The 14,594-nt window shown below is 44.1% G+C and overlaps 2 protein-coding genes across 2 annotated transcripts in view; both read left to right on the top strand.

Annotated features, from left to right (window-relative positions):
* The window catches only part of grip2b (glutamate receptor interacting protein 2b), a 289,022-nt gene that overhangs the window by 65,474 nt on the left and 208,954 nt on the right, over positions 1–14,594 (top strand). The gene's annotated exons all lie outside the window — the stretch shown is intronic.
* LOC143418650 (uncharacterized) lies at positions 4,024–7,090 on the top strand. The gene is made up of 4 exons (XM_076884187.1): positions 4,024–4,371; positions 4,560–4,961; positions 5,117–5,247; positions 5,329–7,090. Exons 1-4 carry the CDS (start codon positions 4,285–4,287, stop codon positions 5,363–5,365), a joined length of 657 nt encoding a protein of 218 aa, XP_076740302.1. The 5' UTR covers positions 4,024–4,284; the 3' UTR covers positions 5,366–7,090.

Genomic DNA, 14,594 nt, shown 5'->3' with positions numbered 1-14,594 from the left:
CTCCACACTGTATATAAATGCCACTTGTTTTGCACATATTCAACTCTGTATATTTTATATATTTTATTATTATTATTATTATTATTATTATTATTTTTTATTTATTTTTACTATTTAATTTGTAAAAATGTGTATACACACACACACACACACACACACACACACACACACACACACACACACACACACACACACATACGTAGGAAAATATTTAGTATACACATCCAGAAATGCATACACTATTATATATTGTACATATATTTATTAGTTTCAGGTTGGCCATTCTTGTATTTTGCTCGTTTGTGTTGTTGTGTTTGCACATCTCTGTTGCTTGTGGGGCTCGCACACAAGAATTTCACTCGCATGTGCTGTGCCAGTGTGCCTGCACATGTGATGTGACAATAAAAAGTGATTTGATTTGATTTGATTTGATTTGATGTTGGCGACCGGGAGCTGCTGGCGATTAAGCTCGCCTTAGAAGAATGGCGGCATTGGCTGGAGGGCACCACTCAACCCTTCGTGGTCTGGACAGATCACAAAAACTTGGCCTACCTCCAATCGGCGAAGCGTCTCAATGCTCAACAGGCCAGGTGGGCTCTGTTTTTCACTCGTTTCCACTTCTCAATCACCTACAGACCCGGTTCCCGAAACGTCAAACCTGATGCCCTCTCCCATCATTTCTCCGCTGCTGAAGACAAGGTGGATCCGGACCCCATCCTGCCGGTTTCCTGTACTATCGGAGCCATCACCTGGGAGATTGAGGCGGCTATCCAGGAGGCCCAAGAAACTGAACCGGATCAGGGAGGGGGGCCCACCCAAAGGCTCTATGTGTCATGATCCTGGGTCCTTTTGACCCAGCGTTTTGTGTTTTCTCTTCGCGATTTTGGTTCTGTTCTCTAATTGGTGTTTACCCTGTTCCCCCCGTGTGTTCCTGTTTTATTGTGAAGGTCTGCGTCTTATGTGAGTGTTTTCAGTTTGCCTCCCTGGTCTCGTCATGTTAATCACTCCCAGCTGTGTCTCCCACCTGTGTGTAATCTCCCTGTGTTCTCTGAGTGTATTTAAGTTGTATTTTCTGTCTTGGTAATGGCTGGTTCGTCTGTGTTGTTTCCCCTTGGTCTCCCTGCGTCTTCCCGTATGTATTTCTCCGGACCTCCCTGCATCCTCATTCTGGTTTGTCTTCTTAGTTTACCCAGTTTAGGTCTCCAGTTTCATGTTTTGTCGCCACCGCTGTTTGTACTTACCCACCACTGTAAATAAACACTCACCTGCACCAGAGCTGCTGCCTTTTTGGTCCTTTCCTACAATCCCACACGGCTTGCCTCCGGCAATCCGTGACAGTACGAACCAGCCACCATGGACCCTGCAGCAGTAAATCCGTCCGAGGAGCTCCGGGACGACGTTACATATAACGTGGAGATTCTCCTCGGGCTGTGGCTTGAAAACCCTCCAGAGGAGCTTCGCCGCGCCGTGGAAAGTCGGCTACAACGGCTCTTTTCCGGCCTGCCATGACTCCTAACTTCGCTTCCTCCGACCATGCAGGCTTTTCTCCGGCTCACACCCCACCTTCTCTCAGCCACTCCTGCCTCGCTGCCCGACTCGCCGGATGTGGTCTTGCCCGGCCCGTCGGAGCCATCTGCGGGGAAGAAACGCCGATCGCGCCGCGGGCGCGCCACCCCACAGCCCGACGTTCGGACTTCTAATTCGCTGGCTGTGGTGAGTGAGGACTCTGTGTCGGTTCCAGACTTTGTGACTGTTCATTCAGGGGCTGTGTTTTGTGTGGCGGATGTCAACGCGAGCTGCTTATCGCCTGTGCAGCTACCGGCAGCTCAGTTAGCTCAGTTAGCTCCCCCGCAGCCTCTCTCAGCTCAGTTAGCTCCCCCGCAGCCTCTCTCAGCTCAGTTAGCTCCCCCGCAGCCTCTTTCAGCTCAGTTAGCTCCCCCGCAGCCTCTTTCAGCTCAGTTAGCTCCCCCGCAGCCTCTTTCAGCTCAGTTAGCTCCCCCGCAGCCTCTTTCAGCTCAGTTAGCTCCCCCGCAGCCTCTCTCAGCTCAGTTAGCTCCCCCGCAGCCTCTCTCAGCTCAGTTAGCTCCCCCGCAGCCTCTTTCAGCTCAGTTAGCTCCCCCGCAGCCTCTTTCAGCTCAGTTAGCTCCCCCGCAGCCTCTTTCAGCTCAGTTAGCTCCCCCGCAGCCTCTTTCAGCTCAGTTAGCTCCCCCGCAGCCACCCTCAGCTCAGTTAGCTCCCCCGCAGCCTCTCTCAGTTCAGTTTCCAGAGCCTCCCTCAGTTCAGTTTCCAGAGCCTCCCTCAGTTCAGTTTCCAGAGCCTCCCTCAGTTCAGTTTCCAGAGCCTGCCTCAGTTCAGTTTCCAGAGCCTGCCTCAGTTCAGTTTCCAGAGCCTCCCTCAGTTCAGTTTCCAGAGCCTCCTGTAGCGCAGGCCCCAGTAGCTCCAGTGCCGCCTGTAGCGCAGGCCCCAGTAGCTCCAGTGCCGCCTGTAGCGCAGGCCCCAGTAGCTCCAGTGCCCCCGCTACCCGTAGCTCTGGCTCCAGTATCATCGGCTTCACTCATTCACTCCGTGCAGGGAGAAAGTTTAATTTCACCTCAAGGTGCTTTTCATGGTTCAGCCGCCATTGGCACAGTTTGCCGCTCCAGGGCCTCCCCAGAGGCTAGGTCTCAGTCCCCAGCTGATTCTGGACCCCTGAAGTCTAAGCAGCTACATGAGAACTGCGCCATATCAGCATTGCCTGTGCAGAGCCCGTGCTCAGTGCATTGCCAGTTGCCTTCGTGTTTGCCAGAGGACTCCATGACTGCTGGCTTAGTGATGACTTCTGCTGGAGGGTCCGAGGGACCGCTCCGGCCTTCGTCTCGTGTCTCCGCTGGAGGGTCCGACGGACCGCTCCGGCCTTTGTTTCCTGTTTCCGCTGGAGGGTCCAAGGGACCGCTCCGGCCTTTGTCTCCTGTTTCAGCTGGGGGGCCCGAGGTGCCCGTCCAGCAGCCTTCCTCGTCAGCTGGTGGTTCCGGAGAACCACACCAGCCTCATGCCACGTCAGCTGGAGGGCCCGAGGAGCCCGTCCAGCAGCCTTCCTCGTCAGCTGGTGGTTCCGGAGAACCACGCCAGCCTCATGCCTCGTCGGCTGGAGGGTCCGGGGGGCCCGTTCAGCCTCCTGTCTCCGCTGGAGGGTCTGAGGGGCCCGTTCAGCCTCCTGTCTCCGCTGGAGGGTCCGAGGAGCCCGTCCAGCCCCCTGCTGCAGCTTCATCATCCTCGTCTGGTCCAGCTTCGTCATCCTCGCCTGGTCCAGCTTCATCATCCTCGTCTGGTCCAGCTTCATCCGAGTCATCATCCTCGTCTGGTCCAGCTTCATCCGTGTCTTCACCCTCGTCTGGTCCAGCTTCGTCCGTGTCTTCACCCTCGCCCGGTCCGGCCTCTGCCTGTGCTTCGCCCGGTCCGGCCTCTGCAGCCTCGCCTGGTCCGGATCGCCATCGCCTGAGTGGCCGCCGTTGCCTTCCGCACGGCCGGCCCCCGGACCGCCGTCGCCTGAGTGGCCGCCGTTGCCTTCCGCACGGCCGGCCCCCGGACCGCCGACGCCTGAGTGGCCGCCGTTGCCTTCCGCAAGGCCGGCCCCCCGAACTGTGTCCACGTCGCCGCCGTTGCCGTCCACACGGTCGGCCCCCCGAACTGTGTCCACGTCGCTGCCGTTGCCGTCCCCGGCCGGCCCCCCGAACTGTTTTGGACTCCTGTGCTGTCGGCCCCCCGGCCGGCCCCCTGAACTGTTTTGGACTCCTGTGCTGTCGGCCCCCTGAGCTCTTCTGTTTTGAACTCTGTTTTTTCCTGTGTTCTGGTGTGCTTCGTTTCTTTTGGTTTTGGACTCGTTTTTTTGTTTTTGTCTTTTTGCCTTCTGGTGCTCCGGTTTTGTTTTGCTTCGGGCCCTCCTTCCTGGGCCCCCGCCGCCCGCCCTGGTCAGGTTGTTTTCTGTTTTTTCTGGCTGTTTTGTTTCTTGTTGGGCTGTCTGGGGCCAGCCTTTGAGGGGGGGGGGGGTACTGTCATGATCCTGGGTCCTTTTGACCCAGCGTTTTGTGTTTTCTCTTCGCGATTTTGGTTCTGTTCTCTAATTGGTGTTTACCCTGTTCCCCCCCGTGTGTTCCTGTTTTATTGTGAAGGTCTGCGTCTTATGTGAGTGTTTTCAGTTTGCCTCCCTGGTCTCGTCATGTTAATCACTCCCAGCTGTGTCTCCCACCTGTGTGTAATCTCCCTGTGTTCTCTGAGTGTATTTAAGTTGTATTTTCTGTCTTGGTAATGGCTGGTTCGTCTGTGTTGTTTCCCCTTGGTCTCCCTGCGTCTTCCCGTATGTATTTCTCCGGACCTCCCTGCATCCTCATTCTGGTTTGTCTTCTTAGTTTACCCAGTTTAGGTCTCCAGTTTCATGTTTTGTCGCCACCGCTGTTTGTACTTACCCACCACTGTAAATAAACACTCACCTGCACCAGAGCTGCTGCCTTTTTGGTCCTTTCCTACAATCCCACACGGCTTGCCTCCGGCAATCCGTGACACTATGTTCCTCACTCCGTCAGGTCCCAGGTTCTGCAGTGGGCCCACACAGCCCGGTTCACCTGCCATCCAGGTATTCATCGCACCATCAAATTTCTCCAACGGTACTTCTGGTGGCCCTCACTCACCCAAGGAAGCTAAAGCTTCCTCACAATATGAGAATCCATGATGTCTTCCATGTTACACAAATAAAACCGGTCCGGTCCAGTCCTCTGTGCCCTCCTTCCAGGCCCCCTCCTCCCGCCCGGCTCGTGGATGGGTTGCCAGCACGCTCCATCACTCGCATCATGGACTCACGGCGCCGGGGGCGTGGCTGTCAGTACCTGGTGGACTGGGCAGGCTATGGCGTGGAGGAACGCTCCTGGGTCCTGTTCTGGATAAGAACATGGTTCGGGAGTTTCACCGCCTGCATCCGGACAAGCCTGGTGGGTTGCCGGAAGGCTCCTGTTGAGGGGGGGGGGTACTGTCATGGTCCCCGCACCTCGCGACATGACGTTGTTTTGTTTATTCTCTCTCTCGCCTCTGCTCTCTCTTTCTCTCTCGCTCTCTCCCGCTCTCTCTTTCTCCTGCCGGGGCGCAGCTCAGTGCGGGCTCCCGCCCCTGGCCCACGGACCTGGGGATGATCAGCACACCTGCCGCTGATTATGAATTAGAGTGCTACTTAAGATGGCGGACCTGCTCTAATCGTCGCTGGATCGTTGAGCCATCAGCGTCAGTCGTCCTGCAACCTGCAAGTTTAATTCGTGAGTCCGCCTGAACCTGGAAACGAACTGATTATCTGTATGTGTGTAGATTCCCCCTGGACCTGTTCCCTGTGCACTGTGACTGAGTGTGAGCCTGAGTGGTGGTGGAGAGAAGAGGAGCTGTTTGTGTTTAAGGAAGCCGTGTGGAAATCTTCCCCCTTGGACTCCTGCCCCTTTCACTCCTGGACCCTGGAACCCCGGCCCCTTTTCCCCAAACACCTTTGTGTATATATATATATATTTCACTGTGGAGAGCACTGTAAATAAATTCACTCTTGTTGGAGGGGGTTTGTGGAGGGGTTTGTGGTCTGCTTCGCTAGCCTTGACAAGAACTTTTTTTTCCCTGTGAAGTGACGTGACTTAACTGTAAATCTTAAACACAGATTTTTTTTTGATTTTTTTTAAGTAATTTTCAGGTCTGCTACATAATATTCATCACTTTTATTTCTGAGGGGGGTGAAAAATGAAATTGCTTTCCATGGTCAAAGAAATTGTTTTTACTTTTTCCGTCCCTGGGGCCCAAACTAAAATAGGCAGAGGAGCTTCTATGCCCTCTGCTCAGTCTGTAGCAAATACAAAGGCAAAGGATTTTGCAATTGAAAAGCTGAAAACTTTCTTTTGTTCCATCCATCATTTTATTGTTTTACTTTTCTGCAGTCAAAATGTTTTCAATCATTTTGGCCCATAACATGTTACTCTTTGCCAATATACTGCTATTGTGTTTTCCACTTAATAAAACCTGTTTCTGTAGACTAAATTTAGAGGCAAAATGTCCTACATTCATCTTTTTCGTATATTTTCTTCTTATTGTTATTATTTCTAGGATATTGTGCAATATAGATGTTATATAGCCTACTTGTGTTTAAAGAGCTGGAAAATCTGAACAGTGATCACATGCAAAGAATACAATCAACTACAAAGAAACACAGTTCCTGAGTTCTGATCTTCCTTGGATTTTCCTCATAGCTTAGTCTAGTGGTTTATTGTGTTCTGTCATGGTTTGGTTGTGTATCTTGTGGATTTGAACCTAAATCCAGGACTCAGTAGAAAGGACATAGACTAAAAATTCAGCTTTAACACTGTCAGCTCAAAGAGAATACAGAAAGTCCAAAACCTTTTTTGAAGCGGAGAATCTGAATACCAGAAATCTTATAAAACTTGGGGAAAGGTGACACACAGCAATGAAGGATGACATGACAATGGAAAAGGGGAGAGTAAGACAAAATATACACACACAAGATAATGAGGGCAGCGGTAACATGTGGGAACAAGACTGAAGACAACTAACACAAAGAGAGAAGAAAAACTCCACATAAAAAAGGGAACAATCATCAGTAAAATATAACAGAAGAGAGACACAATTGAATGGGGAGACAAGATTAACTTGAAACAACTAAAAAGGGCAATAAGACAGAAAAAAAGGCAAATACAGAGAAAAAACTGGAGAAACAGAATAGGAACACAAAAAACAAGATCAACTGAATGAACCCAGGCATATCTGGAAGTGAAGCCGAGAACTGAAGGCACAAAATAACACCATAAGCAAATTATGCAACACATCAGGAATTAAACAAGACAGCAGTCAGCTTCTGAATACTATGTAATGTGTTTGTATATTTGTGTTCCTTTAGGGCAAATTAATAGAGTAATGGTAAATGGTAAATGGCCTGTATTTATATAGCGCCTTACTAGTCCCTAAGGACCCCAAAGCGCTTTACATATCCAGTCATCCACCCATTCACACACACATTCACACACTGGTGATGGCAAGCTACATTGTAGCCACAGCCACCCTGGGGCGCACTGACAGAGGCGAGGCTGCCGGACACTGGCGCCACCGGGCCCTCTGACCACCACCAGTAGGCAACGGGTGAAGTGTCTTGCCCAAGGACACAACGACCGAGACTTGTAATAACAATAACTGCAGTTTTGTGTTAACAAAGAGACCCAAAGTCAGACCACAAGAGACACCTAAAGACACATTAAAACAACTCGTGAAGAAGAATTGCAATATTTTTGAAATGGAGACTAGAGAGAAGGGTAATGGGAAATTAGAATGAACCACCAGATTTGAATTTAATATTTGTTAAATATATGGACAAGATTTTTGTAGAGTTTTGTTTTGTTTTCAGTATCCAATGTAGCTTCCAAATGACAGTCTGAGCAGTGTATTTCTACTGGCTCCAGACTGCTTCAACAGTTTCCAAGCCCTGTCGCTATCACTGACAGAGATTGAGTACTTGGACTTTGCTTTGGCCTCTGAATGAGTCCACTGACTGCTTTTGTGAATGAACTCTCTGAGAGAGAGAGAGAGAGAGAGTATGTGTGTGTATGTGTGTGTGTGTGTGTGGGGGGGGGGGGGGGGGGGGGGTGCAAGGACGGGTTGTACATTGTGAGGAAATAGAGAGGAAAGAAGGCTGGAGAGAGTAAAAGAAAGCTCTTATTGATTTTGCCCAACCAATAAGTTCATTTCAACAAAACCATGATAAGAAGACGTGTGTGACACATTGTATTTCTGTGTGAAAGAGATATAGATGTATGAATGCAGGGATAAAGGATCGAGAAACAGAGAAATAATACTACTTCTTTTACAATAATATATGGATATCTTATAACTTGGATTTTCCACTCATCATTAACAAAGACATGCCTTGATCTGTTCTAAGACCTCTAGTTTTTGAATTGTTGATTTTATAACTCAGTTCATTAGTCAGTATTCTATGTTTATTCTTAGGTTACTCTTCATTTGTAATCCTTTCGAAGCTGAGTCTAATTATGTATAGTAATCAAGCATTTTGAGTTAATTTAGTATCACTATTAGGTCCTTGTGTTAGGTGTTTTCTCGACGTTGCTATTTCCTGTTTTATTTTGGGACCAACCTGTTCTTAGTCTCTGGCATTTATTGTTACTTCCTCTCTGCCTTGTTTGTGTCACTCCCCCCCCGTATTTTGTCTCTCTGATTAGTATCTGTGTTAATTTAAATAGCTTCAATTGTCCTTTGCTGTCTGTTGCAGTGTACTGTTTGCCAACAGTTTGGTTTCTGTTGTGTGTTTTCTGTTGGATTTATGGACTTTTTTATCAGTTACCTGTTGGACTTGTTGGACTTGTGGCTTGCCAAAATAAAGGTTTGTTTCTCTCCTTTGAGTCTGCATTTGTGTCCACCTTTACACACAAACAGTTTTCCAGTGAATGCCTAGCCTCAATAGATGCACTGCGGTGTAAGTAAAGACTCCTCTTCTATATGGAGACATTATGATTGACGAAATCACATTATTTTCACATATGCACACCGTTTATACATTAGTAAATGCTCTTTAACCTGCCCTGGAATATCGCCTGTTTATTAGATCTGTTTTGGTTGTTTTTTTTTTGTTTTGTTTTGGTTTGTTGTTTTTCCATAACTTGTGTATCTGCAAATATACACATTCTGTATTTTTCATATGAAAGAAACTATACTGTGGTGGGGCTTGCTAATTTCTTGTTTTTGATTTATGTATGTTATGTTTTGTTTTACTTCATATGTTTATATGTTTCATATGTTGTTTGTTTAATTTAAGACAAAAAAAAATTAAATGAATGAGAGGTAAAACTTGAGGGGGTAGGGACAAATAAGTAAATACTTCAGCCTACTCCTTTTCAAACAAATAATGGAATGATATTTTGTAATGATTGTGAAGGCACATGTTTGAAATGTTTGAAATAAAAATGAACTGAACTGAACTGAAATAGAATGATTTTGAATAGTGTCCCAACAGATCTAGTGGAAATGTCCAGATTGTTTGTAAACAGCTGCTGTAATAATTTGTTACGAAGCCTCAAAGCCAGCAGAGGGAGAAGGCTCGGGCAAACTGGTGGACACAGGAGACCTTTTAATTTCCTGTGACTAACCAGCAATGAATTGTTTGTATGCATGTCCTTCAATTTCATCCATAATAACAAAGCTATCAGATCAAAATACACATATTGTGTAACTCTGACTTGAAACAGTTTGGGGGCACTGACAAATGGAGTTGCTGTGCTGATATGAAAAATTATTCTTCTTCAAACATGAAATTGATGATTCTTGCACAAAAATTACATTTCCTGCAATGGTCAACAATTCACCCCTGTACCCACAGTTAATTGTCAGATGGTAATGTGGACAGACCAATAAATCAAAAGCTTCTATGATCAACAGCTTTCATTACAGGCCTCTTAGACTCAGCTGCAAACAACAGCAGTGTAATTTGGCATCCGTCATGTCAACCACATCACCTGCAAAAAAAGGGACTATAGACCTCCAGAACATTAAATTATTAACAGAATCAGTAACAAAGGGCAGCTCTGGTGGAGTCCAACATGCACCAGAAATTAGTCTAACATATTTCTGGAAATCCAAACTAAAATCTTACTACTGTTGTACAGCTACTAAAAAGGGCATAAGAATGGGGCTGATACCCCATACTCCAATCCATGGAGGTCCACCTCACAACTTACAGGTCTTCAAGGATCTGTCCCTAACATCTTGGAGCCAGAAACCACAGTACAACTTCAGCATTCTAATGGACACCATGCATCTATGGGTCAGGGCTGTTTTGGCAGTTTTAGCACTGTTCAAACAGTGTTTAAACTCCAGTCTCCTGATTGAATTGAGGTTTTTGCATTTGTGCCGAACCCCCAGGTTCAGTGCATTCTAATGTGCACCTCAATTGTTTAACAAATTCTTATGTGAATCACTTGAGATGTGGGAACAAGCAACCAATATAATTGTTCAATTGGAGCATTTACTTTGGTGTTGAATTGACCATTGTCTATCGCAGTCCTCTTGAAATACAAGGTTTTTTTTTCAGGTTGTGTTTTTATTCATACAGGCAGTGACTGCGACAGAATCAACTGCTGGAAGATTTGTTGTACAAAGATTTATTGCTGTTCACAATTATCTATTATACATTTTTCAGCTATTCATATATCTTATGTCAATGGTCATACCTGTTTCCATTATGTGGAAGAAAGCACAGATATATTCCCATTTACAGTACAAGTACCTGCAATAATGACACTGGCTAATGGAGTGGAAAGCTTCCTGTGCACTAAGAGCTTCTCTCCAGGTTAATGAGGTGTGTGTGTGTGTGTGTGTGTGTGTGTGTGTGTGTGTGTGTGTGTGTGTGTGTGTGTGTGTGTGTTCAAGAGAACAAGTTAAATTCTTCCATCCTCAGGGAATAAATTAAGATAAGAACAGGCTGTTGTTTTAGAAGGATGCATTATGCTATGTGTATTATTGCTGTTTTTAGCTGTTGCAAGGAGGTAGCAAAAGGACAATAGAGTAAGAAGAGGGCAGCAATGGACCTAGGGTAAGAAATCACAAAGCCTTAATGAAGTATGCTATGAATAAAGTATCCATCAGTTTATCATGTCAGCATTTCCTTGGTGTCACTCATCCCTGTGCCAGGCATACTGTGCAATAAACTGAACAGTCACTGTGTTGATAAACCCTAATTTTAACTCTGCATTAACTAATTTCAGAGAGGGGAGTCAAAAATGCTGACTAGCCTGGACCATGGTGTGGTACCAGATGACTGGTTCATTTTCTGGCAGACCATTCAGCTTGAGCAGTTTTATCTAGTGTTTTAATGTGCTATTTGCTAAAACAGTAGTCTTGATGCCGATTGCCATATGCAAATGAAGGTCAGATTGACTAATTTAGGCAAATTAAAGTGCGGGCATAATCTCAAAATTTTTATTTATTTATTTATTTTTTTGCCTGTCCTGTTTGGTTCTTTAGCAATCAGAATTATTGTCTGGAGGCCAAGAAAGATGCCCAACGGATTGACTTTACCGAGTGGATTGGTCCATTTGATTGACCTTTGTTATTATTATTTATTTTATTTTATGTTAATATAGACAGGACAGACATGACTGGGGATAAGAAAGAAAGAAAGAAAGAAAGAAAGAAAGAAAGAAAGAAAGAAAGAAAGAAAGAAAGAAAGAAAAACAGAGGGGAAGAGGGGCAGTGAGAGAAGACACTAAAAATAATCCACTGGATTACCTGTTGAAAGGGGGAAAAAAAAGAAAAGCAAAAAGAGACCACCACAATAAAGACAACACCACAGCAATAACCTAGATAAGTATAAGTAACAGTAAATACTAAATATTGAATGGTATTGTGCAGCACCCAAGACCGAAATTGAATTTATGGTTTGAAAATGATCATCACTAAATTGAAATTGTTTAGTGATGATCATTTTCAAACCATAAATTCAATTTCAAATTAGACTAATTCAAATTCAGTTTTCAAAAGCATTTATTCAAGTTACAATTCAGATTCAATCTGAGCAATTCAAATTCAAATTTAACTTATTCAAATTCAGTTTCTGATGGCACAGATTTCTGCCCATAAAAACCTTCCCCTCTGACAAACAGTGTGATTACATTATCATATCATATGAGAGTTTATTCACTAAGACTTAGAGTCCAACAAAGTTAGGTCCATTTCAAAGGCAGTTTCACTAACAACACCGAACAGCAGCTAACAGAGGCTAACAGCAGCTAACAGTGACAGACACAGCAGAGCTAACCACAGTTAAGCATATCCTCAACAACTCACATCAGTATGGCTGTTATCAGTCAGAACTGAGTTTCCCACACTCACTGACCTATATTGCACTCCTTTCACAAGGTCTTACAGCATCTTCTGGAGTAAATAAAGGTGGATGCTTCTCACCTAGCATTAACAGCTTACAGCCTTCCACAGATAAGAAAAAACTCCAGAGCGATCCAGATTGAGTCAAAATTGTAAACAGAAACGTGGTGCCGGGCCTGTTATTCAGTACAGTCTAAATTTAACGTTTTTGATGACTAAAGCGTGTTTGTCATAAAGCAGCCACTGTAGCTAGGATTATACACTTGAACTTGGAGGGATAAGAAACCAGAACTCAACTGACTGCAATCTACTGACATCTAGTGGTGAAAGATTTTGTACACTCAACAAGTCAAACCTAAAAATGTTAGATCCCGAAAAACAAAATCCTACACATTTTCAAAAAAGCCAGTCCCAAATTCTTGTGTACATGTCTTTCAGTCAAAACAAACAGACAAAAAAGATGCACCGGTGCATCATAGCTCTTGTCTAGTATTGTCCTGTGTATCTATTATCCAGACATATGATTAAAAAGCAGCAAGCTTGAAGCCTGGTGCAGATATTCAGCAAGACCATCTGAATTACATTATTTGGAGATGTTTATTGAAAATTCCTAATCGAAATTGAATACAAGAAAACTACAAATGACTACACATATAAAATTACTTTACATGAGAAAGACCTTTTTATTTTGTAATGTCCAGGAAACACTACAAAATATTCTTATTATTTGAATTGTGATAACTGGCTCCAAGCTGGGTTAAAAAACTAATCATGTTAGACTGGTCGATGTTAACTCAGTTGATTAGCACAGGTTTGGAATCAAGGAACTGAAACTGCAGTCTTAAGAATGCATTTTCAGTTTGCTCACTGAAAAATGTGATGGGAGATAATCTCATCCTTGGATATAATGAGCTGATTCTTACTGAAAAATGGTATCTGCTTGAAAGATTCCACCTGTTTTCAAAGCTTTTGCTTATTTTCAAATTAGTTTCAATGTAAATGATATTATATTGACATTAATAATATTTGGTTTCTTAGATTAGATTTTTAAAAGTCAAAATACAGGCAAAGCTCAATCAGAAAAATGTCACAGTATCCTCATACAAAGCCTATTCTGATAAAACAGCAAGCTATCTTGCAGCACAGAACAAATGACTACTGAAAGACATTTTTTCAGGTCTGCTGAGTTCATTGAATTTCAGTCACAAATCCACTCCCACAAGTATCTCTTCGATCACAGTCTGTGTTCTACTGATACAGGAAAAGAAACTTTACTGCTGAAGCTATTCCACATTTCTTTGGATGGTTGTGCTGGTCAGTTAAGGATAACTTATTTTTTATTGCAGACACATTCCTCGCTATATGTCTTAACATTTGTGTTAAACATTTGGAGGAGACATTATCTTATTATTATTATCTAATGAGGTATAATTATGTCAGAATGATGGTGGTGTGTTTAATCCAGTAGTCAAATATGTTGTAAATAAGTTGAATTGCTTGAATTGCTTCAGCTTTGATATTTTTGTATTCATAGCGTACATGTGCATGTTTGTGTTTAAAGCTCTCTACCATCAGTGAAAGCTGCTGTAAACAGCTGTGCATTTGGTCTCAGGTGGACTGAGTAGTGGTTGCCAGGCTCTCCATCTATCCCCAGGGAGCCCCATTTCTTTATACTGTGGAAAGTGGGTTGGAGAATGAGTGTGTGCTTTCTATACATGTTTGCTTTTCTGCATAGTTCTCACAGTGGTTCTGATTGTTTACACAGTTTTTTTGCGTTATTTATTTATTTATTTATTTATTTTTTCAGCACGGTCAGGGTTCACGGGGTGGCTAATTGGGCTTCTGTTCATAAGCAGCAAGCGTTGAACATGGCTGGAAGGTAACAATGGTCTGGGTTTTCAAAAAGAAAGAAGGGAAAAAAATTCTCCCAGCATGCTATGAATGTACCAGTCCACATAGATTACTAGCTGGAGGAGTGTATTGTCATAGTAGAGGAGATTTGAAGGCAGTTGCAATGTAAGGTGCAGTCATAAGAATCTGGATTCAGTAGATAAGGCTTATACTGTTAAACATGAAATAGTTTTTGTGAAATGTAACAGTCTCCTCAACTTGACAATCCCATAAAAGAAAATGCAAAAAAGAGTAATTCTCTTACCTTTGCCACTGTTTATCTGTAACAAAATTCTGAAGTAGTAATTTTCATACCTTTTTCAGCTTGTATCAGTAATTAAAATGTTTATACTCGACTTTTAATCAAGAAAATTGAAGCATGCCATGTATTTTAGGAAACATGATTGATTATGAGGTGCAAAGTTTGATGATTAGATTTTAAAGGTTCAAACTAGTTTCGTTTTTGCAAATAATTACGTTTTTTGGTTTTGGCCCTGAATAGCACCTTGAGACAAAAGGTTCAGGAGACAGAGGCCAAGACTGCTCAGAGTGCAAGAGGTTCAAAAGGTGGGAGTCATTCAAATAGTGAAAGGGAACTGTGTGAAGCAGCAGCCTTTAGGCTGAACATACAACAGGGCAGTAAATGTGCAACCGCCTTTGCTGCAGTGTTTGGAGAGTGGAGTCAGACAAGTGTAAAAGGATAATAGGCAGACATTAATAATTTAATAAATGGGGAGACATGAGTAAGGGATGATGAATCAGTTTTTTATGGGACCAAGCTCAAAGAGGCTAAACAGCTAAAAAGG

This window comes from Maylandia zebra, linkage group LG5 (genome assembly GCF_041146795.1).
Source record: "Maylandia zebra isolate NMK-2024a linkage group LG5, Mzebra_GT3a, whole genome shotgun sequence".
NCBI classification, from domain to species: domain Eukaryota; kingdom Metazoa; phylum Chordata; class Actinopteri; order Cichliformes; family Cichlidae; genus Maylandia; species Maylandia zebra.
Note: the sequence above shows the minus strand (reverse complement) of the source record. Positions and strands in the feature narration are given on the sequence as shown.